Source organism: Pelmatolapia mariae, linkage group LG12, assembly GCF_036321145.2.
Source record: "Pelmatolapia mariae isolate MD_Pm_ZW linkage group LG12, Pm_UMD_F_2, whole genome shotgun sequence".
NCBI lineage: Eukaryota > Metazoa > Chordata > Actinopteri > Cichliformes > Cichlidae > Pelmatolapia > Pelmatolapia mariae.
Genome location: NC_086237.1, coordinates 24,955,142 through 24,978,569, shown reverse-complemented (window position 1 = coordinate 24,978,569; position 23,428 = coordinate 24,955,142). Strand labels below are relative to the sequence as shown.

General features: G+C 38.5%; 1 protein-coding gene across 1 annotated transcript in view; it reads right to left on the bottom strand.

Annotated features, from left to right (window-relative positions):
• Positions 1-5,551: 5,551 nt before the first annotated feature.
• stpg2 (sperm-tail PG-rich repeat containing 2) overlaps positions 5,552-23,428 on the bottom strand; it is a 64,698-nt gene continuing 46,821 nt past the window's right edge. Inside the window, exons 12-14 of the mRNA XM_063490490.1 lie at positions 18,843-19,008; positions 16,679-16,794; positions 5,552-6,282 (exon numbers count right to left, since the gene is read on the bottom strand). Coding sequence (XP_063346560.1) covers positions 6,115-6,282; positions 16,679-16,794; positions 18,843-19,008 — 450 coding nt within the window. The 3' untranslated portion in view covers positions 5,552-6,114. The remainder of the gene's footprint in view (positions 6,283-16,678; positions 16,795-18,842; positions 19,009-23,428) is intronic.

Genomic DNA, 23,428 nt, shown 5'->3' with positions numbered 1-23,428 from the left:
TCCATACACATGCTAATGTGGCCAGAGAACTTAAAAGCTGTGCAACAGTGAATCAGTGCATGAGGAGAAGCAACCTAATGTAATACTGTTTTGATAATGATTAAAATAATTACACAGCTGGAGAAAAGGCTTAATGTAGTGTCACATCAACATAAGCTAATCTGACCCAACCTGCATATTGCAAAAAGAAATGGCTAACACTTTGATGTTATTCAAAAAAACAAAAATAAGGAAAATAACAGGAGAAGAAATAGCCATGCATTTAAATCCCACTTATTTTGTCATTAAATAAAATGATCTGTTGCATTTATGCCAACACCATAAATAGCCCAAATAATATTGTAGCATCAACATATACTAGTTTAACCCGCTGCTAGGTGGTTGCCAGGTGTCCAATGGTATCATAATACATTAAGTATAAATGAAGTTTTGTGGAGCTAAATTAGATTTTACTGCGGTGAAATAAAGCTGATATAATGCTTTTATAAGCTGTTATAGTTACATAAATGTTAAAAACTGGTCGTGTTAGCCCGTTGCTACAGGGTGATGATGATGACATCTTAATATCTGCTGTAGATAAGAATCTTCAGTCTCTTATGATGAACTTGTGTGTCAAGTTTGGCTGCTTAGCTCCTGATTATGTAGTTGGCATACAAATAAACAAAAAAGGCAGTTTTCAAGTATTACAGTTATTAAATAACTTCTGGAATCATCATTACAACAAAACTATGTAAACTATGTAAGGCTAGTTTCCTCTATTGTTTTTAAAAGCCTAAACATGTAAATAAGTGAAATAACCTTCGTCATGCAATCAACTAAAGCTAAGATTCTGAGTGTTTAGCAGCTGAGTTTAAATATGTTGTGTGTAAAGTGTACAGTTCTTTACATCAGTGAAGGAGTGGCCATATGTAAAGTCTCCTGAAGAAAACGTGCTAATGAAAAAGTACTGCTAATACACCAGGAACAAGCAGTCACTGATGCTGAGTGTATCAGTGTCAGTGGTGTAGATACAGTATAATAGTGTTAAAGTATGAGCAGCCAAGTGTTAAAAAAACAGAGTTGACAACTTCAGCAAATAAGGGAGACAGTTCTCAGACACAAATGTATTAATTAGTGATTTGCAAGTGATGAGACAGAGTGAGAGGCGCTGGAGAAGTTGATGGCATGACTCAGAAATTACGTCAGCATGAAGTACTGAGGAAAGGAGCTGCAGAGATTTGGGAAATATATTTTGATTGAAGCTGTTGATGTTTGGAGGGGTGGGGGGGCAGCTAGTTTTTAGTACTGTGTGAATCACATTTGCATGTTTTATTAATCTGAAGGAAGCTCCACGCACCTGCAAAAACACTGGGAGATCATGAGATTTTTTTATATTCAGTGGATGATGGCAAAGACAGAAAGAAACGCTAAAGGCATTAAAAAGCTTTACGGAGGCTAGTGTACCAGAATACTTATAGCCACAGAAGCGTAGTCAAGACCAAGACAGTATTTTCCATGTAATCCAAGTACAATAAGCAAGTTTTTACTCTTGAGAGAATTTAATTGTTTGGTAAACTTAATTTCTCAAGAAGCAGCATCAGCATCAAGCAGCTGCTTGACAGCTCATAAAAAATTAAAGAATAAAAAAATCAAATATCCATCATTTGCCAATTTGTGCTACTTTAAGGCAAGAATCACCCACAGCAGGTAGGTAGAAGGAAAGAGAGAGGGGTTCAGAAGTGATGACCACAGAACGTAACCCTGGCTCGTTCTTCTCACTGTATCTTAATAAAGCCTCACAGTCTATTCTGCCCTTGTCAGCGCTCGTTAACCTGCAGATTGATTCTTCTGGACTACTGTACATCTTCTTTAATTAAAGTCACCGGCTAATCTGGCTTTCCACCAAGCTGTGTAGCTGTCATTACACAACAGTTGCAGTTGAATATATCCCATTAGATTTGCATGCATTGAAAAAAGGAGAGGTAAAGTGATCTGATAATTGATAAAACCAGTTTAACTTCTGGCAAGTTTTTGTGACCTTAAAAAAATATTTTAACGTGCATCAAAAAGCATCAAAACAGAATGTAACCCTGTCTAGTTCTTCTCACTGTTCTTCTCACTGTATCACAATGGAGCCAGTACACTATACTTTCAATATAATTCAATATATAATTGTGTTAAAACCAGGTGACACATGTGGATGTGATGGAAAGCCCCTAAGATCATAAAAAATGTGTGTTTACATCAAAGCAATAAAATTTATAAGGATTTGTTAATTAACCTAAATGGCATTTAATGATATACAAAAGCTTACAAGCACTTAAACACATTGAAATAAACATTTTGTAAGTTACAATTAATAATATGGTGAATGCTAGTTTCACTATGAATAATCCAGTGAAATCCTTTTACTGGGAAAAACTTTATTTTCACCGTTACCCTGTGAAGAGAAAGAGAAAAACATATACTCAAACCATCACGATGATAGACTTATTTAGTAATTTGTGCAGTTTTGTCTTTTTTGAAACGTTGATATGCCTTCACTAAATAACAGTGTTTATCACACAATATGAATGTTAATTTTATGCTTGGTTTGGCCAAAAAATTATACATTTGCTAACATATTTGGACAACATATGCCCAAACAATTATTTCCCTGAAGCAGTTATTTTTGGGAAAGAAAGCTTTAGCAGCTGTTAGTTTTTTTGTGTCTTTTTTTCCACCCATGCATTTCATGTACAAAAGTAACCAGTAAAAGCACCCATTAACTTACCCCCATTTTACAATTATCAAGAGATCTGTCAGGGACAGTTTCAAGGTTTGGCAGAGTTAATTATATTTAATAAGGGCTCACAAGGAGAGACGGTGCTTTAGTAAATGAGGTAGTAAAAATGCATTTATCTCCCAAAGACAATAAATAGCCACCATCAGGACACAGCATAAGGACACAATACAATATTTCTTCATCCCACACAAGACATGTGTAAGTGACAGTGCTTGGTGCTGTGTGAGAGATGAGAACTGAAGAGAAAAAAGAACCCATTTGTGCATCGATCACTTTTATGCCCCTGGTCTGTTTGCATATTTTAGACCTATAAACAACATGAATGATGTGCCGTGTAATGCACCATAATCGAGATTTATTCGGAGGGTGTATGGGAAGGAGATGTTCATGATCTGAGAATCAGGAGGGGCAGTTGCAGCTGTGTGTGCGTGATTGTGTATGTGTGTGTGTGCGCGCGTGTGCTGTGATTTATTTGATTTAATTAGATCGCCGATGTAAAACAGCTCGCAGGGGGGAAAAAGGTAAAAACGAGTGCCGAGGGAGGCATAAATAACACCACGCTCTTTCCCCTTCCTCTCCGGCTTTTTTCTTCCTCTGGCGCTCCTTTTCTCTCTGATCTTCCCTCTGCCTGTATACAATCTCTCTTTTTTTCCCTTTTTTTTTTCCATGTTCCACTGGACTCCTTTTCTTCAACCCTATCCTCTTTTATGCTTCCCTCTGTCTTGGTTTTACTTTACATCTCACCTCCCTCTCTCTACCTTCTCCTCTCCCTCCCATTTCCTCCCCCACCTCCCTCTGCTCCGCTCCCAGCTGAATAATGATAGGGGGTAAACACCTCATTAGGCTAAAAGGCCCACAGGAACAATCAGAGACATGGTACTCAGTCCAACCTGTTACTCTGAATGTTCAGAGAAACATTTTGAACACAGCAGGGCAAAGAGACATCCCACACAGTAAAGGGGGAGTGGGTGGTTTGAGTCATTTGATGGAACGGTTTTTATTTTTGTTTTAAATAGATGGCCAAACTGCATCCTGGCAACAAGATGTGCACGCAAAGTGTCACCTGTGCTTCTACTGCAGGTTATTAAAACGCTTGTTGTTGTTAACTTTGTCTGAAAGTGAGGAAGAACTCACACAACCATGAGTAGCTGATTTATGCCGAGCAATCAGCGGAGGTAAGAGACATAAATCTACACTCTCCGGTAGTAACTGCCAGTAAAAGTAGTTCATCCAGCATCACAAACTTCTATCACCTCATCACATCCACCCATCTTACCTACACAAGGTCAGGAACTTTTGAGCAGGCTTGAATTTCCTAACACGTCGAGTGAAAAAACATCCTTGATTTGAGAAAGTATTTTCAGACTGCTGCTGAAGATTTCAGCAGTCTGAATCAGAAGACACTCCCAGCAGAGTGAAAAGTGGCCGGTCAGCTGAAGCCCCATATTTCACAGACATATGAAAGTCGTTCCATTCCCTCTGCAAACGCACAACGGCAAATAAGTGCTCTCCAGCAACATCAAACTATTTCTTTAAGGTTAACTATTTCTTTCTCTTTTTTTTCCCATCACGGTGCCACATAGCTTTACTATAAAACCTCGTCTCGACTCTTCAGCCCGTCTCCGCTTTTAGGTATATCAAAGCCCAACAGCGAGTACACTTAATATTTCATACCGCAGTCAAACCTCAGCTCTGTGCATGATTAGTAAAACTGAGTGTACAGCACCAGGTAATTCCACAGTAGATAAGCTGTAGCGTTGTTTTTACAAGGAGAATATAGTTCTACAGGCAGCTGCTGTTGGTTTAGATGTATATGTTGTGCAGCATGTCTATGTGTGCATCAATGCGAGGACATACAACACGTCTATGTGACTTCCACACTTGTTTCTTTGGCAGTCATTGCAAATATACATAATACTTGCTTCATGACTTATGCATGTTAAGCACTACTGTATGGCAACAAATTTATATGAATTCTAAAAATGTGCTGGTTTACTGGCATTAACTAAGGAGTAGCTTCTCATGACCTTAAGATGCATCATGTGTGAGTTCAAAGATTAATCATATATGAAGCAGTTTGCTCGCCAAGCACTTTAACTGTGGGTCAGCTTCTGGTTTAGTAGGCAACTCTCTTGTGTATTTCCCACACCATCGTACATCAGTCAGCAGTATCCTCCACTCCCATTGATTGCTACAATCACTCGCCTCAAAGTCCAGATTAGTTTTACTCAGGACCCGCCCACTTAGGGTCACCAACAGTTGCATTGACTGTCATCTACACAAGTCATTAGATTTTATTGGCGTTTCTCTAGCTGCTACATCGCCATTTGTCTCTTCCTGTGTGTACGCCCCATCAGGGGTGTGATCTGTGCTAGCATTCATCCAGCTTTACTGTTATTAACTATAACAAGAAAAAAAGTAAAGTAGCAAAACCTTCACAACATTTTTAATATTTGAGTCATTTATGCCAGATTGGATCTTTCGATGCTTGACTTAAGACAACATGCCCTATGGAATAATAACAAGTTAACAAATCATTTCAAGCATTATTCATATGAATGCCTTTATCAATGTTACTGATATACAAAGTGGTTTATACAGGGGGAAATAATCCACAACAGCCAACTTCAGATGAAATGTTCTTAGTAGGTATACAGTATCACTCTGTGACAATAATGCAAAGTCATCTTCTTCCAAAGTGCTGCCTAAAACATTAAGGAAAAACAAATATGTTAATCAGTCAGCATTATGCACTGTAAATTTGATGTTTAAAAAGATACTGGCTGTTATAATTAGCTTAAATGAACTGTAATTTACTCTGAGGGCAATTTCTAGCACTTGAAAAACTGAAACCTATTACCAGAACAACAGCTCTAGGGAACTTCTCTGTTATTTGATAGCCCATTCTGGGCTTAGACACACACTCAAACACAAATATCACACACAGTAAAACAAACAGCTTGGACAGATTGCAGACATAAGCTTTCAAAAAGTGGCTGGGAGTAAAAACTATGCCAAATGCATAATGAAATGCACTCATACAACATATAAAAATGTTACTGTCATTCTCACAATTAGTCTAAAAACCTCCTGAAGCCTGATATTGAATTACAATACATATTGTAATTGCACATTTCTGTTATTACATGAACAAACTTACCTTGTTTTCAGTTATTAAACTGTAACTTTACTCACTTGTTATCTGCTATATATTCAAACAGAATGAACATAACATCAATATTCATGAAAACTCAACTTTTCTCAGAATATGAATTTAAATGTAATGACCTGAGAACTGACCTTTTCCCCCCACTAACCTTTCATCTTTAAACTCTGACCCACAAAGAACTCTATGAACTGATGGTGGCGATAAAGGTGTTGGGTGTGCTTGCTTTAATGGCATTGTGGGCTGTTAAAGGCCCATCAGCCACACGGGGGGAGCAGCTGGGACTCAGAGGGTTGTTGAGCGTCACGTTGAAGGTGCCCTTCAGTAGTGTGTTCATAATACTTGGACTCAACTGCAGAGACATAAACAAAACAGAGATGAGGGACAATGAAGGATGATGAAAAGTTAAATGGGTGTTCTCAGCCACCCCTCATTTCTTCACATTTTGCTTGGAGCGTAGAAAATTTATTGAAACATATGCAAGCATACCTGGAAATACAGGTTATAAAGCAAAACGTTTGTATAATTCTAATGAGCTTGATGAAAGTCAATATTTGGTATGGCCACCATTATTCTCATAGCCTGATCTATCTATTACTTTTGCAAAAAAAGTAATTAGATTACTGTTACTTTCCCGTAAGCAGGTTCGTTCCTGCGTTACTAAACCGTGATTTTGTTTGTAAGAGTGTCTCATGAAAATGAGCAGTAACAGATGTGTGTAGATCAACAATGAATAATAGTGCGGGAGAGAGTACGACCATGTAGCGTTTAAAGGTTGGAAGTACTTACATTACTTTAAGTTGGATTCTGTAAAAAGTGACAAAAACATTAGCGTCCGCTGTACACTCTGCGTGGGAAGAAAACTTCTTTCTACAGTGAAAAATTAAAGTTCAAATCTTAGCAAGCAGCGAGCACGCTGCCACAGGAATGTGAAATTCAGAGAGAAAACCCCGGATCCCCCCACTGACATGAGCGCTGTGGCTACCACATCCAATTCCACTGGGCAAACTTCCACCGGCCCCACTCCTGCTAAACAGGTGAAAATAGACTTGAGAGCGACAGGACTCAGTGCTGCTGAACCTTTGTTTTTATTTATTTTTTGCTGTGTTTTACTTGCATCTATTTGAAAGAGTGAGTGTAAACACAAAAAATAATTTTATTTTATATGCTGGAATATGCAGAAAATAGGTTTAAATGTTAAACAAATTTCTTTATGTCAAAGACTGTTGCATATAATTTAATTTCTGCTTGATGCAATGTGCATAAAGTTAAAAGATTAAAACTAATAAAAAAATTTAAAAGGACACTTTTTCATTTAATTAAATTTTATATGATGGATTATGCATAAAAAATAGAATTGGGCTGAAAGGTCTATTGCTTTATTACGTATTCAGGTTGTGTATCATGTTTTTTTAAAAAGAAACTAAGTAATAAGGTAACTAATTACTTTTGAAAATAAGTAATCAGTAAAGTAACTGGATTACTTTCTTGGAGAAGTAATCAGTAATTAGTAACTAATTACTATTTTCAACTAACTTGACTAACACTGGTGGTGAAGATGCATGTCTCAGGTCCTGTGTCAGGTCTTTGTTGGATTCTTTTCAGATTCTTTCAGGCAATTTTCGTCTGCTATATATAGTTTTTTAGGTCTGTCACTTTTCACACTGACACCATTTTCAGATATGTCCTTTTATCCATTTGGCTAATGCCTCTTTAGGTAGAAATGGGAACTAACTATGTGTTTTTGCAAAAGGCTGCTATTAACAAAGTACCAAAAGATATAAATTAACATTGGTTCTTTGCTACATTTGTCTGTTATGTGTAGACACACCACTGGTTCACTTAAGTTAGGTGCCTTTTTATGCTTGAATGATTCATAGGTCAGTGTTAAGTGGCTTAACAAAGGAAAAAAAACATTCTTCCCAAAAGACACAGAACTGAACTAACATTGAGTGAAAACACAGCCAATGTGCAGTCTTGGTCGTTGTGTCCTTGGGCAAGACACTTCACCCGTTGCCTACTGGTGGTGGTCAGAGGGCCTGGTGGCGCCAGTGTCCGGCAGCCTCGCCTCTGTCAGTGCGCCCCAGGGTGGCTGTGGCTACAATGTAGCTTGCCATCACCAGTGTGTGAATGTGTGTATGAGTGGGTGGATGACAGGTTGTGTAAAGCGCTTTGGGGTCCTTAGGGACTAGTAAAGCGCTATACAAATACAGGCCATTTACCATTTACCAATGTCAAAAAATCTTTAAAAAGACCTTCAAGCCTAGGTTATTGCTGAAGATCACTTTAAAGTCTGGCTCTTTCCAAAAAAAATCGTAAAGAATGATATGTGGCTCAAGACTTTTGCACATTACTGTATATTTTTAAAAAGGGAAAGAGAAGAAATAGAAAATTAACAAAAAAAAAAACAAAACAATTAATGCATAAATGAATAACTGGAGGCCAATGCAGTAAATTCAGGACTCATGGGTGGTTGTCATTTGACTTTAAAACAGGAGTAATGAAGTGTTCTTAACATTTTCCACCAGGGATTTAATCTAGATAAACTTCAGTGAATTCACTCACAGTGTATGATCCTGCTGACAAAGGTTTTGTATTGTCTTTTAACACACATGGTCTGCACACTTACTAATTTCTTGACGAAGTTTAAGGAGTGTTTGAAGAAAATTTATACTAAATAACATATATTATATTATGGTCAAACATTTTGTTCAGTCCTACCATGGACTGGTAACAGATCCAATGATATAAGGCCCAAATAATTTACAATTAAATAATTATCTGAAGGGCTTAATTATTTCCAATATGCTTTTAGAGCGAGGGGTCATTAAGGTTAAAATCACAAACATGACTCAAAAAACCCTCACAAATACTGAGTCTGTTAGTCCCTGAGTCTTACAGAAGAAAAAACTAAACAAAACACCACGTTCACTTTAAAGTCTGCCCTTAAAATCACCTCCCAAAAAACCCACAGACATACACACATATATATGCTCTATGTACTCACACACTTCATCAACTGTCCTACTCAGGTACTGCCGAGCCTTTTCTGCAAAGCTCTATCTCCCTCTCTCTCACTCGCTCTCTCTCTCACCCCCCACTACCTCCATATAACCTCTGAGCACGTACGTGCACACACGGACACGCACACATCAGTATGCCAGAGGCGCTGCAGCAGGATTTGAGAACACTGGCGGCACGGCTCAGATCTCAGTATTGATCCTAATGGGAAAAGGGTTGCAGGTTCAACTCCAGGTCACCCTCGGGGTTACTGGGTAGGTCGAGGAGATAGGGGAAGAGCCTTTGGAAGTGACGACACCATTGGAATGGCAATGATGAGGGAGATTATGGGATGCTTCAGTAGGTCAAAGAGGGGAGAAGGTAAAGGGGAAAATTGCAGGTTGGTAATTGGTGGTGGTGATTATGTTACTTGGTATGTATGAAGACATATTCAACCGCGCCCATGAGCACAGACGAAGGAGTGCAGGATGCACAGTCGTTCCTATAACACACACACACACACAGCACCTGCCACACACAGTGAGGGAACGCAAGCATTTACTACCCACAATCCAGCAAAACAAGAGACGCAAGAGAATCAAATTACTTTTCATGAGCAGCTCGTATTTACCAGTACTTCAGTCGGCCAAAGAACAGATTATACACCTTTTGAGTCCGTCCGTCAGTTTGACACAAAGTGTAAATGGAACATCCACAAGGTCTGTGCATAACAACCCTGCGAGATCTATTCAGGAAAACTTTACAAGACTGAGAACAAAATGAATGCCAGGTACCAAAATAGATTCTGATCCAGCCAAAGAGTGAGACAAATATGGAGACAAGGACCCAAGACCATAATCAGGCTTTAGAAGTTTGTGAGCTCAACACTTTTTCTCTATTTAAGGCATAGCACTTGTGCTCCACTGACCAGTAGAAAAGGCTAGAGAAGGTCCTAGAGGTGCATGCCACCAAAACCAGGGATTTTGAAAACTATGAAGGACTTTATTTTGTACAGCTTGCTTCTTTTTTGCAGGAGCAACACTATATATAAAATATGGAAGATGAATGCTGTGTGTATAAACCACAACTTCACAGAATCCCTTTAGTCTTAAATAAATAAATAAATGAATAAAAACAAAATAAAACAACAAAGATCTAGTGTGTCACACACTGATTCATGCCATTTTTCTTGCCAAAACTCCAGACTTCATAGCTGGTTACAGCCATGCAAGGACCTTCCTTTTTAAATGTATTTGTAACTCCCACAGTGAAGTATATTCAACGGATTAACAGTCAATTAAACTGTACTGTAGTTTCCAGCTCTTTTAAAACATACATTTTCCAAAGTCAACAAGAATTAAAAGTAGGAACATGAAAACTCACACACAGTGAGAGCCCTTACAAGCCACAGGCATCACACTGAGAAGCATACCATAATATGTCAACTGTGTCAAGAAAACCTTATGTTCTAAATCATAATGACTAGGAGCCTGAGTAATAGTAGATTTTTATGAAGGGTGCCAATAAATACATACAGTATATATACTTGTACAGCAGAGTGATATTGAAATTTCAAATTTAAAGGGTTACCACTGTCTGGTGAGCTTTACTCGACTTCATGTGCTGCACAAAGTGCTGAGAGTATTGTCAAAAATATACTCTTTAATTATTAAACTACCACTTAAGTTTTTTCATTTGAAATAAAAAAGAAATAAGTTTCTTCTTTTCTTGCCTCAGTATGTGTTTTGTACTCATCTAGCATATAAATACCATTAAAGAGTACAGAATTTAATTAATATTTGTTTCTGCTCGACATCCGTTCCCCGAGTCTTTTTACATTTCCATATTCCATCCACACTTTTCTCTCTGTTAAATGAAGCTCAGCCACTAAGAACAGTGTTACTGTATGAGTGAGAAAGGTAATCAAGCCTACTCAAGCAGGTACCTCACATAGTGCATTTAATGGAAACTCTAAATGAACCTTCACAGTGGACAAATGCTGCTCAAGTAGATAGCTTTGTGACATTATGCACACGTATGGATGAATGATCATGCGCACACTTATGCTGAAATAGCTACTGTTCCATTACATGAAAAGTCTGCTTCAGATTTCAGACGCTCAGAACACATTTCCAGCTGTTGAATTTAACTACCCTCTTCAGCAGCTCAATTTTCTGCTTTCTGTCTCTCTGCTCCTCTTCCTCCACGCTTTTTCACCACCTTTTCAGCACCAACTCACCTCTACCGCCGTTTCCCCTTCTCTCTCACCCCTCCCTGCCTCCTTCTCATTACTACCATGCTACACTCTGCCTGCTCATCTTCTACAAGCACTTATTTATCTCCCTCTCTGCTCCACTTCATACTATATTTAACGCTGCATGGCCCGTGGTGTCATATAGAATCACAGTCACACAGCTAATTACTGAGCAGCGAGCTTAAACTTGCATTTCGCTATTAAAAAGGAACTTGACTTCCTCCAGCTAAATGGAGCCATATGATTATGTACAATGCAATAGAATAAGTCTATAACCCATGAGTGAAATCTTTTTTTTATGTTCTTGTATGGGGCCTTTACTTCATTATACATATGTATGAATACCAGATGGACATCTAAAATTATTTAGATCACAGGAAGGTTGAAAATAAAAAAGTATATGCAAAACAGTGTGCAGTGCTTCTGGTAAGAGGCATCATGAGTAATCTGAAATGCCAAATCTAGTTTACCAAATTGTATTAGCTCATCTTAGAAGTGACTGGCAGGTTTGCAACATATGTTCTTCTGCTGCTTAAGGTGGGATTGAGCCTCTAACACATTGCAAGAGAAAGCCATTTACACCTACAAAAAAAATTCCAACTGACCTATCATGCCTCCGCCAGAGGCATGCATGAGAAACTGGTGCACCCAAATGAAGTATATACTTGGACAGAAGAAAGATACAAATTATGCTGTAGGAGCTCTTGGGCAGCCAGTGGAGCAGAACTTAGGGCCTAATTTACTCATCTGCAGCTCACTTCTACAGAGAGCATTATTAGCTGATATTGAAGATCTAATCATGTAACTACACTGCTACAAAGTTTAGCAAAACCAATTTACTCTTACTTTGAGACAATTATCTACCATCTTTAAAGCTCTCTGTGATGGTTAAAGTAGCTGCAGACAAACACTCGATGTGGATCTCAGTTCAATACAACTTTTACCACCCAACCCCTTGGGGGAGAAAGGATGAAGATAGGACGGGTTGAGGTGGGAGCAGGATCATATCAGATTTTTCAACAGTTTTACTAGCTACAGTAGAAATTCCCACAGCTACACCTCCCTCTTATAAGAGAAAGAAATAAAGCAAAGAGAACGATTGTCATCGAGAGAGCAATGACAAAAACTCATCCAAAAAGATTACGATAGACCGACTTGAATGTCAAGGAAGGTGGTAGGTAGGCAGACTAACCAAACATTTTGAGCTCCCAGAGGAGAGAGGTGTATTTACAGCGTCCTCCATCTTGTGTGATACTTACAAATAAATTTAGAAAATGTATCAGCTCATAACAACCAAAAAGAAAAGGCACATAATCTTAACAATGCAACATCTAAATGACTATATAGTATGAATTTACACCCAGTTAGTGTAGCTAGTGCCAACAACTAGGGCTGGGTATCGTCACTGATTTCTAGAATCGATTCGATTTCGATTCACAAGGTCCTGAATCGATTTGATCCACGATTCGATTCAATCTGATTCGATTCGATTTGAATCGGGTAAATTTTGCCTCAGACAGTCAGAAATATTATAATTCTGATCACGTATCAGTACATTTCCATATTTTTATTTCTATAAAAGGAAAGCTGACACTTGCGAGACTTTATCAAAGGTGTAAGCATCACAGCAGATGCCTTTATGTCAAAGTAACTGAGGATAAAACAGAAAAACATGAAGGCGACTTTCCTGGCCTGGGATTTTATAGCAGATGACCTTAAAAATATTCTGCAGTAGATCAAAAACAAAAGAAAACCATTAATCAACACATGAACATTACCTGATGCTGCTGAAGTGAAGCAGAGCAAAGTTACAGAGGTTTTATTAGAGACACAGCTAAGCCTTTTGCAATTTTGCATAATTTTAAAAAGTTTACATTTGTTCAGTAGCCTATTGAACAGCAGAAATGAGGCTTTCTTTTCGGAAGTAAGTAAAAGGAAAAAAAACAGCGGCCGACAGCGCTGTAAACACTTGAGCAAGCGAATAATGCAGAAAACAGATTTTTAGATGGGAAACTGTTCTTGAAGTACAGAGAGAGAGAGAGAGAGAGAGAGAGAGCTGTGCATGAAGTGTGATTTTATCGTGGTGGAAGCAAAACAGCAAAAGTAAGAGGGAATTCATGACGATGTTTACGTGAAGCGAAGTTTGGATCTTCTCTTGCATCTGGTTCAGTCAATATTGTTTGGAGAGAGATAAAAACCTGCAGCTTCAGAATCTAGCGCAAAAAGGGCATAAACACAACGCGCGGACCCGAAACATCAGAATCAGCAAGCTTTCAGCCCCGACCGTGTCCGTGCCGTCAGGTGAGAAAGGCGACATCTCACTGATTCTGATCCGTCGGCGGGTCCACGCTGTGTTTACGTCTTTGTGCAGAATCCGTGTACCTGCTCTCATTTACTGTTTTAGCTGTTTGGTGGTTGTTGAAATTTTGTGAGGTTTAACCTGAGATTCTGGCATTTCGGGCAAAGTACATTTATATTTAAAAATCGATATCACGTTATCCAAGCCAGAATCGATTTTAATCGATAAATCGATAATCAAAACCCACCCCTACCAACAACCCAAGGCAGTAAAGTTACAGATGCGGACAAATTTGTTGGTACCATCCCACAAAAAATAAAAAATAAAAACTTTGTGGAATGGTACAACAATACAACCAGTTAGCAGTCAGTTGAGTCGAGTACTCTACTGCAAAGAAATGCATCGCCAACAAGTTGCACTCATCAGGGCAGACTGATTCAGTCTGAACATTCAGACTGAAAATAGAAGGCGATTATTTAACAACTTTTGCCCATCTCAGAGCAACCAAAGTCAATTTGAATTGGGCTAAAATTGTTTGGAGACTGGCCACTTTCTACCAGGCAGCCAGTGCAATTTCCTTGCAGTCAAAAGCGGCCACCACAACTACTTGTAATCGGTTGTCAAACGCAAAAAAAAACACAAACCCAAAACTTAGTCATAATGAGGTTGCCATCCTATTTTAACCCTAATATGACTGATCTATTATCAAGGCTTCTGACTCTGACCTAATTCTTCAGGAAAAAAATATTTTTTTAAAAAAAAGCACATTAATACATATCAAACCTTTGTACAACGTGCATGTTTAGAAATCCTGTGAGGAAACAGATTCTCACATGCCAAGACTGACTTACAAAAAGACACTTTGCTGAACTTGTGATGTAAACTGCACAGAGGAGGGGAGAAACTCTAATTATGCTGGAGACAAAGGAAAAACAGACTGAAGACTCTAGAGATACATCTGGTATATTAGAATACATAAGTAGAGTTGAGCCTCTATTGGTTATCTCTCTGTGCTGAACCCTGACTGAGCCCTGTGGTGTTATATCATAAACAAACTAAAGGTATGACTACAATAAGTATTGTTTATCAAATGCACTGTGACTACCCTGAGGTCTGACAAACATGGAATGATCGTCGTTTTTCATCAAGCATGTGCAAAGTATATTCTTTTGAAGTTTACACTCGCTTTGTTATCCATTGTTTACTTGGAACAAGTCTTCCCCTTGCTATTGCCGTTTCTGCTCTTCTGGCACATTACACAGTGTGCATTTACCAGTTACTTTTAATTTGTGTTTGTGTGTGCTGCCTGATTGGCATTATCAGTCAGGTGGATAAATTCACCAGTGCCAGTCATATTCAATTAGGCCTGCAATGCTGCTTTAATTATCTGAGACATCTCACCACTACTGTGCTGATACATTTATCACATTTTACTAATGTGCTAAAATTTGATGGTGTTAATTGAACTAAAATTGTGTCCGTGTCAGTGTCTCGAAACACCTTTTGAGGCAAATTTCCTATATGCTTTTGAAGGGCAAAGCTTCTGGAGAAAAAGTCTTCATATTACAGATACAGGTAAAACTAGAAAACAGGTAAAGCAGGGAGAGAAGAGACACAGACTGTAGACTACAGAAGAGAAGACAGTAGAAAGCTGAGAGATAAAACTACACAGAGGCAGCAGGCAGACTGGGACACAGGCAGACGGAGAAAAAAAAGAGCTCTGTGATAACATCGCACCCATGGACATGAACATGATGATGAACTGTGTAGTGAGATTTGAATCAAACCTCGGGTTTTGTCTTTGATGTTCGCCAGTCAAAATCAGCGGGGACTGGAAACAACATTAGCACTTTCTTCTCACTCACACACATTCACCATCAGTGGAAACCCGAAGCTGTAATCTCTATTAAAATGCACTAAAACAAAGCAGAGAAAGATTATGCTCTGGTTAAGTTTCATTACAGCTACATTATGCTTCAGCCATGAAGTGCATTTGTCTCTGTCAGTCCTCTGTGGTGGCTGCATTAAACGACATTACACTTAATAAAAGGCATCTATTTTTACCCAGTTTAATTCAACCAGGTAGGTCAATTAAGAATAAAGTGAAAACCTGCCTTGTGCAGAAAAGCACATCAGCCCAGGAAAGATATTGAAGTTTGGATTTGTTTTTCTTTTTTCTGTTAAGCAATCAATTTCTTCCGCACAGCTCAAGGTCACTGGGAGAAATGTGATAGATTCTCCGGGGATTACAACTCAAGTAGTGTCAGACGTTCTGGGTATTACATCTCAGGTGTACACGACACACACAAAGAGCAACCTCTGTGTCCATATATGCTAAAAACTCAGCGTGCATCTGCACACTTAAACTTAGGTCTGTAATGTGTCAGAAAAAAGAATCAGTTTTTGTTTGGTTGCTTCTGTACAAAACCATAGTGGATTTCAATATGTGATTCAGCTTTAATTCAAGGGCTTTTACAAAAATGTAGCATTTACTGTTTAGGACTTTAGACATTATTTAACACAGTCCCCCATTTTCAGAGGCTTAAAGTTATTTTAACAATTGACTGACAAGAAGTTTCACGGCTAGGTGAGCCTGGTTAACTTATGATTTCATGACAAATGAAGCAGATAGATAGATATTTGAAATTGATTCAACTGTGGAATTTGTATTTCAAAGATATGCTAGTGAGAGATGCCATTGTTAGGCTGAAAAACCAAAATAAATCAGAGAGAGCAAAATCTTTAGTCGTGGCTAAATTACCAGTCTGGTACAAAAGGAGTGCACCAACCAGCTCAGCAACACCAAAAGACCCAAAATACCACACAAATAAAGTGTATGAAGACAGAGTTATTTCCGGGGTTAAGAAAAACAACTTTACAACAAGTCAAGAACACTCTTAAGGAGGTAAGAGTATCACTGTCAAAGTCTACAATCAAGAGATGCCTTCATGGATTCATAAAATGTATAATGTGTATAAAATGTCTGTAATGTAACTTTGTTAAACCCTTGAACGTCAGTCATATAATTGTTTGATTGTAAATCCACTGTGGGGGTATACAGAGGCAAAACTATACAAACTGCATCAAATTGTAGACATAAATGTACTTTAGTTCAGTCAAGCGCACTGGGAGTATGGTACAAAGTGAGGATGTTTTACAAGGCTGAAACATTAATAGATCTTTTTGTACTGTTACCCAATAAGTGTCAGGTCCTGGGATGATGTTCTTGGGAACTTTGAATCGATCTTCTTTGGAGGACATCAGTGCCAACTTTGGAGCAGATTTTACATTTGGGTTGTACTGGCCGGGGCCTGATGAACAGAAACACACTTAAAATCCAGTAAACATACAAAGAACACTCTTTTTACCTTACCGGACTTAGTATAGTTTTGTATTTCCTGATTAGTTTTTATTTTTATTTAGTTTTTACGGTTTGGTTTTAATTTGATTGTAGTTATAGTTAGTTTCCTTTTCATTGTTTGAAAATGTTTATTTTTAGTCTAGTTTCTATTAGTTTTCATCTTAGTTCTAATCTTTATTAATTATTATTGTATGGCAGGCATGTGTCAGAGGCAACATTTAGCAAAATCACTACAAGTATTACAATAAAAACACAGAACTTTTTAAAAACAGCTGACTCACAGTCTTGTGGAAATCTAAAGTCTCAATAAATATTTCTATGAAAGCAAATTGTGATAACATTTTTTCCAAACTAACAAATACAATATTTTTATTTTATTTTCATTAGTGTTCCAAGTTCAAAAAATCATTTCAGTTAGTTTCAATTCTTTCTAAAAGTCTAGATTTAAATTTTATTTTACTTAACTAAAATCTTTTTTCACCTTTAGTTTTTCATTTAGTTTTAGTTAACTATAATAACCCGGCCACATACTATCACCTTCAGGCTAAGCAATCATAAGATCTGAGCCAAAAAAATCCCATCATAATCTTAAATTGTTAGTACAAATCTATATTTCTGTTGATTATCAAATTCTATATAAGTTTTAGCACAATTAAAACTAAAAGAAGTAACTGCCATGTGACTCTCTGGATAAAAGGTCTACAGCAAAGCTGTGGCAGATAAGAATTGTAATTGTTTTTTGTAATCTCTGGAAAATGATAGACCTGCATAATACTGATGTGAATCAGAGGATGGACAGAGGATGGACACAATCCAATAAAACTTCAAAGCTAAGGTTACAAGAATAATGCTAACACCCAACTTTTAAGGAGTTATGATAAGAACTTTTACAATTGATTTTTTAAATGGTTTACTGGACCCCCGGGCAAGATATTATATTCACTGCATTTAGAATTGTGATAAGGGGACAAAAAATATATAAAGAATTCATCATTGGTCTAACAGCTTTAAAGTAAGACAACAGTAGGTGCTATTCAGCCCCAGTGGCTAAATGCAATCAACTTATGACTACACACATGGTTAAAAACACCTTGAGCAACTGCTAATGTCACAGATCATTATGAGCACCACAGTCATTAATTTTTGCTCAGAAATAATGAATAGTTAAACGCTCGGTCCTACCATTATCAGAAATATGATCACGTTAGACCCAGCATGATAAGTAATATAATGTTCCATATATTATAGACCTATTCATAAATGCAAATTCAACTATGGAGGGAAAAAAGCATGCGCATATCAGTGTGCTTATTGTGTGTCTCTAAGTTCACGTTAAGTGTCCATATACGCGTGTCCACATAAGTGCTTCAGGGTGGAGATGTATAAGTGTGTGCGTGTTTGCGTTTTAAGCAGAAACAATTCTGCAAACAGTTCAAATCTATTTATATGCAAATTGGATTTTGGTTAAACGGTTTGAGGTTTCTCCTGGGTTGAGTCCCTTGGTGAAAGGGGGCTAGTCATAAATTATCCAAGTAAGTCATGAATCTATCAATTTTCTAACAACATTTTTCAATGGGGGTGTAACTCAGGTAAATATTAGGTTTGAGGCCCATAGAGATGAAGCTAATTGGACTGTATGATAGCAAAGGGAGGCACAGTACAGTTTGTGAATATTTAGCACTGAAAAGAAAGGAAGGACCGACCCACACATAGACCAAGCCGTTTCTCTTTACATAATGTCCTTGTGGGTCTTTATTATAATGTATTTTGAGGGGGCCCACTGAACCTGTGGAGCCCAACAACATAGAAGACCAAAATGCTGGATGCAACAAAGCTAACACTTGAAATTGGGTTTAACGCTTTGTTTAGTGTTTGATAGATTTAGGTCAGGGTTAGGTATTCAGTTAGGCATTCAGCTGTGGAAGTAAGGGTTATGGTATGGGGCAGGGAAATGCATTATTTTGATTGACAGACCAAACAAAAAATCGAGTGCTAGACCTGGCACGCTGGAGTTACTGTGTAGGAAGAAATCATTTCTCGGTGCAGCAGACAGGAAGCAGCTTTGCCGTTTCTTAGCGTCTTCACTTCGGGGTTCTAAGTAAGAGTGGCCATTAACCTTCTCAAATGTCTGACTCACATTGTATCTGCTGGGTGCAGGGGAATCCTACAAGAAGAGAAAAGCAGAGCATAGGAGAGTAATGATATATTAGAAAAAACTGACACCAACATTTATGCAACAAAATGAAATGCACAAATGTGCAGTTTCCACTTTTAACATTTCACAGCTGCAAGGTCAGCCATCTGTTATTAGAACACACTCACATGGTCCCATTTATTATAGTGTTACTCATGTATGCATGAATATTGGCGTGCAAATGCAAGGACATCCAAACAGTGTCAAATCATCTTCATCAGGGCTATTGTTTTTATCTAGAAATAAAACAAGCAGTGAAAAACTACTTTAGTTCATTGATGTCAAAATGCAAACTAGAATTTAAAAAACTGAACAATTTAACAAACTCAAACAATATTGTGAACTTACAAAACTAAAAACAAGTTGCTTAAAAGAAAAATGCACCAATAATGGTAAACACATGCACAGTGTCTTCAGTTGTAGTGTTCGTCATTTTGGTCAAATTGTCAACACATGTTTGTGAAGAATGAAATATCTGCATGACATTTACAGTTATGTTTAATATGGCTACTGGTTTTTAGGCGGATAGTGTGCAGTTTGAACTGCGATACCTGTGTGACCGCACATATTCCCCCCAGGGAGGCGTCTGGGGACATCACCTTGGGAAAAGGCACCCACCCTGTTGAGGGGCCCTAGTGTAGCACGCAACTCAGGCTCTCTTCAAGTACCTAACGGTTATCGCAAGTCTACTTCGGAAGTGACGTGATGCACACAGACATCATCTTTAAAAGCCTGAATGGCACAATGGCAATCATAAATGCCATCATGTCCAGTAATTGTAAAACGGTGTGAAAATGGAGTTGGCGTACAAAGTGAAATTCAGCAAAGCCACCCTGTGCTCTGACAGACATGCACAGCTGGAAACTGAGAATATTTCGAGCCTGAAAAATAAGATCTGCTGATTCAGAGTTCGCGTGCTTTTTTGTAAAAAAAAAAGTTTAGAGAGAAACTCAGAGTTTGAATGTGTGACAGAATGACCAGCAGCTAAATTGCCAACTGCTTTCTGCAGCCCAATCAACCAGGCAGGCTAAGATGCCCCGATATGTTTGGAGTTCATGGTGACAGAGTTCGCGGCATGGGCAGTACCTGCCTGAGCCAGTAAATTTGGTCCAGCTGAGAAGGAGAAAATTAGAAAATTTGTAGAAAATTTGCAGAGGTTAGACAGAAGAGCTGCGAGGGCAACCCACACCATGGTTGCCGGACAAGACTAGATAAGACATTGACATTGACGGCTCCACAGGTGGTGGATTAAGCAAGCCGGTATTTCCCGCCTTGTTCAGATCCAAATATAATTCATAGCTGTGCACGGTGATGCAAATAGACAGGGGTTGGCTCCATGTCGAGGTTAACTCGGATATCTGAAAACAGGGACAGGTGTTTCTTTTTTTTACCCTTGTCACCTCTGAGTGTATTAGGAACTGCACAGCTTTAAAGAACTTTCTCCTCAAACGTTAGCTCCGGGATACCTTTCAGGAACTTTGTTGTGCAAAAAAAGCTGCACCCCTGAGAAATTAAATTAGTTAAATTAGCACACCCCAGGCAATCTGCTCACCAAAGGGAGCACTACTAGCACCAACAGGAGGAGTTAAACTAATGTGAAACTGGCAGCTGACAACAAAGCCAACTAGTAATAGGTAACTGTGATGACAGAGCATTGTATGTACAGGAAGCGCCTCATATGTGATCACATCTATCTTCAAAACTGTGACTACAAGTGTCTTTAACCAGGACATGAAACTGCATGAAATCTATCTGTTGTACCAGCCAAATCAACTTAAACATGCACATACACTTAAAGTTTGTAGGTACTACACTCCTACAAAAAACAATGTCAGAAACATATGGCATCTCCAACATGTCACAAGTAATTTCTTGCACATAGACTACATATCAGATTATTATAACCTTAGACTTTATAATAAATATTAATACAGAGCTAATTCACAGAGGTACCCTTGGTGATACCAGTCATAGAATTTTAAATCTGAAATGGAGAATGGGTGAATCGTGGGTGAAACTCGCACTTCGACTGCTGCAGAGGAACCTCAGTTACTGGGGATTTGTCAGTGGGTCTCTGAATAATTGATGCTGAAGGCTGAATATAGCGGCACGATCCATTTATCCTAAACATAGGAAGGCTGTCATTTACCTCACGCTGTCATTTCCCAACTGCTGCTTTCTCCCTCCCCTCCTAGGTAGTCGTCCATCTTTAATCACTTCTAACCGCGGCCATTTAGCTTTTCATTATAGACACAGCAGGGGGACAAGGTGGCAAGCACAACATGTGTACGACAATATAACCGTACACAAAACATGGAAACATTCAATTTGAAGATGCACAATGTAAAAATGAAATTGAAAGAAGGTGAAGAAAACGGTGACACGGTCTCCTGTAGTTTGGCTGGTTTGGTTGGTGTCATGGTTGATTTAATACAACTGACACCTGTAGGCACATCTGTGGAGCCCTATGGTCTATAATTATACCGGAATATGGAACAAACCATGTTCCCAGTAGTAGTCATCAACTATTGACAGCACTCAGGTTGACTTTAATTACACACCCTTGACATTTAGACAGCTCAATACTTGCCTTCTACACACACACACACACACACACACACACACACACAGACACACACACACACACAAACATTTCTTAATGATTCTGTCACATTGCCCTTGTCTGTCTGAACGTGACTGAGTGAATATATACAGTAGATGCTAGATACATATTTGTGGCAGCCAATGGTACAGAACAACATAAATTAAATATTTTTATGTTGGTATTTTTATAATGCAAGTCTATCAGAAATTAACAAAATATAACTATAAGTATTAATAAGATATTAATTAAGTAATGGTATTTTTCTAATGCATGCTCTCACTGAAGAATTAAAAAATAACTACAAAAACTGAATATGTGTGCATCTCCACATCAGTTGTTAGACCTCACATTGCTGTGTCAAGAGGTTGGTGCTATTTGAAGAAAGAAAATCTCTTCTCAAGAGGGCTGCTGCACAATTTCACATTATAGTGAGGGTCTCTGTGGAGCATTCGGTTTATTCATGAAAAATGTTTGGAGCACACCTCTCAGAACTGTTACCTTGATCAAGAAAAATGAAGTTGTGGGAACAATTTTTCCTTGTACAAAATTTTATGTTTATTGCGGTTATTTCTAACTATTTCATTCAAAGTTTTACAATTTCAGCCATCATATACAGGTATATGTATAAATATTGGTTATTTTTTACTTTTTCATGCACATACGTAAAGTATCATTTCTACAAGAACAGCCAGAATACTATCCTTTAGCATTCTCACACATCCTCACTCACAGCTTTAGAAGAGTTTCACCATGGCTAAATCCAAACACAAAGTGAGATATTTCATATTATCTTTTTACAGTATAGCCTTTCTTCCGCACCATGTCCTCTCATACTAATGACTCAAGCACACTTGACAGTGGCTGTATTAATGATCTGGCAGTACGCGTAGTGACAGCTTTGACTAATGGTCAGGCATAACATATGAGGTGTATGTGTGTCTCTGTCCATGTGCACATCCACGTGTGTGTGTGTGTGTGTGTGTGTGTGTGTGTGTGTGTGTGTGAGAGAGAGAGAGAGAGAGAGAGAGAGAGCAAGGACTACATCCCATTCTTCATCATCTCATTACTCTTAAAGCCTTTCACTCTTCTTTCAGAGTGGAATGCTATTTTCAGACTTTCAGACTGTACTTCCATGCTGGATATAATATATTTTGACTTTCTCCTTCTTTCTTGCATATATGTGTGTGTATATATATATATATATATATATATATATATATATATATATATATACACACACACATCCAACTACCGACCAATAACCTGCCTCACATGGAAGCTCCTGTCAGGCATCATATCGGCTAAGATGAACAGGCACATGGATCAATACATGAGCGGGGCACAGAAAGGGATTGGCAAGAATACCAGAGGCGCAAAACACCAGCTACTGGTAGACAGAACAGTCAGCCGAGACTGCAAGACCAGACTGACCAACCTGTGCACAGCCTGGATTGATTACAAGAAGGCCTATGACTCAATTCCCCACAGCTGGATACTGGAATGCCTAGAATTGTACAAGATCAACAGGACCCTAAGAGCCTTCATCAGGAACTCAATGGGGGATGTGGCGTACAACACTAGAGGCCAACTCCAAGCCCATAGCACAAGTCACCATCAAGTGCGGGATCTACCAAGGAGATGCTCTGTCCCCACTGCTGTTCTGCATAGGCCTGAACCCCCTCAGTGAGATCATTAACAAGACTGGCTACGGATACCGACTACGAAACGGAGCGGTTGTCAGCCACCTCCTGTACATGGATGACATCAAGCTGTATGCCAAGAGTG